Source organism: Austrofundulus limnaeus, unplaced genomic scaffold (assembly GCF_001266775.1).
Source record: "Austrofundulus limnaeus strain Quisiro unplaced genomic scaffold, Austrofundulus_limnaeus-1.0 Scaffold1394, whole genome shotgun sequence".
Taxonomy (NCBI): Eukaryota; Metazoa; Chordata; class Actinopteri; order Cyprinodontiformes; family Rivulidae; genus Austrofundulus; species Austrofundulus limnaeus.
In genome coordinates this window covers 1-1,104 of record NW_013953796.1, presented here as the reverse complement: position 1 = coordinate 1,104, position 1,104 = coordinate 1, and the positions used below count along the sequence as shown (strand labels likewise).

Sequence of the window (1,104 nt, the reverse complement as noted above, 5' to 3'; positions counted from 1 at the left end):
ACCTGCGTCTGACCTCAAAGTGCACAAGCTTCAAACTTCAGCGTTGGCTGCGATTTTGAAGCTGAAATCGCGTTCGGTGTGAACGCAGCATTAGTTGGCAGAAACAGTGTCAGCCTTGTGTTTCTACCCTCACTACATGCATCAGACTGAAGAGCAGATCCTGACGTATTTTCCTGTCATTAGGAACAAGGCTGGCTGCTTGAAGAGTCCTGAAGCATCAGTTTTTCAGGACGGTGTGTCAGAAGATCTGACTCGGAGTTAAAGAGTCCAGTTCTTCTCTGTGTGTCGTTTCCTCTTTCATCTGATTCGAACATCTACTGCTCACAGCTTGTGCTGAAGTCAGAAGAAAACATGACATTTGATGAACAAAGTCACAACAATGACAGAACAAATGCAGGAAAACTTAAAGATGTTTAGAAGAGTTCAAACCAGCTGAAGAACTGGAGCCGGACTGCCTCAGCTTCACGCTACTTTCCTTACTGAGGACTTTACAACAGAGCTCACTGATGACGTCATCTGTTAGCATGCTAAGCTATTAGCGCAGCGAGCTACCCACGGGCTTCTAAAGAGAGGAAAGCCTTTAGCTAAGCAGGAAGCTGCTGCTGCTGCTAACATCCTGACATTAAACAGAAAGAATCAAAAACACAAACCTGCTGCGTGCAGCTGATGGCTGACTGTAAACAGTTTGTGTTTTACTCTTCTGATCTTCTCTTCTTCCTCTGTCCTGACCTGCCGTCTCCGCGTGCAGCTGCTGCAGCTCCTCTCTGTCCAGCAGAGCACAGAGTTAGCTGCTGCTGGCTACAAAACAACAAGGCTGAACGCATCTAGCTTCCAATGAAAAGAGGAAGTCACTTCCGTTAGTGGCCGGCCTTCAAAATAAGAGCTCCAACTGAACTGCTCTTCAGAGAAGCAGGTCACTCCAGGCTCTTATTTTGAAGGCCAGCCAGCAGACGCTACCAGAAGTCTTGTAGTATCACTGCTGCTAACTTTATTGTTCTGTAGCTACGAGCTAACAGTGTGTCCCGTGGCCTGCTGCTCAGAAGAGTTGAACTCAGAGTTATATTGAGCTGTAACAGCTCGGTAAATGTTGAGAGATGTGGAGAC

The 1,104-nt window shown here is 46.9% G+C and overlaps 1 protein-coding gene across 1 annotated transcript in view; it reads right to left on the bottom strand.

The window, feature by feature from the left end:
- The window catches only part of LOC106535242 (gastrula zinc finger protein xFG20-1), a gene marked incomplete at its 5' end in the record, with an annotated part of 14,374 nt that extends 13,576 nt beyond the window's left edge, over window positions 1-798 (bottom strand). The window contains one exon of the mRNA XM_014032202.1: window positions 651-798. Coding sequence (XP_013887656.1) covers window positions 651-798 — 148 coding nt within the window. The remainder of the gene's footprint in view (window positions 1-650) is intronic.
- Between the last annotated feature and the right edge of the window lie 306 nt (window positions 799-1,104).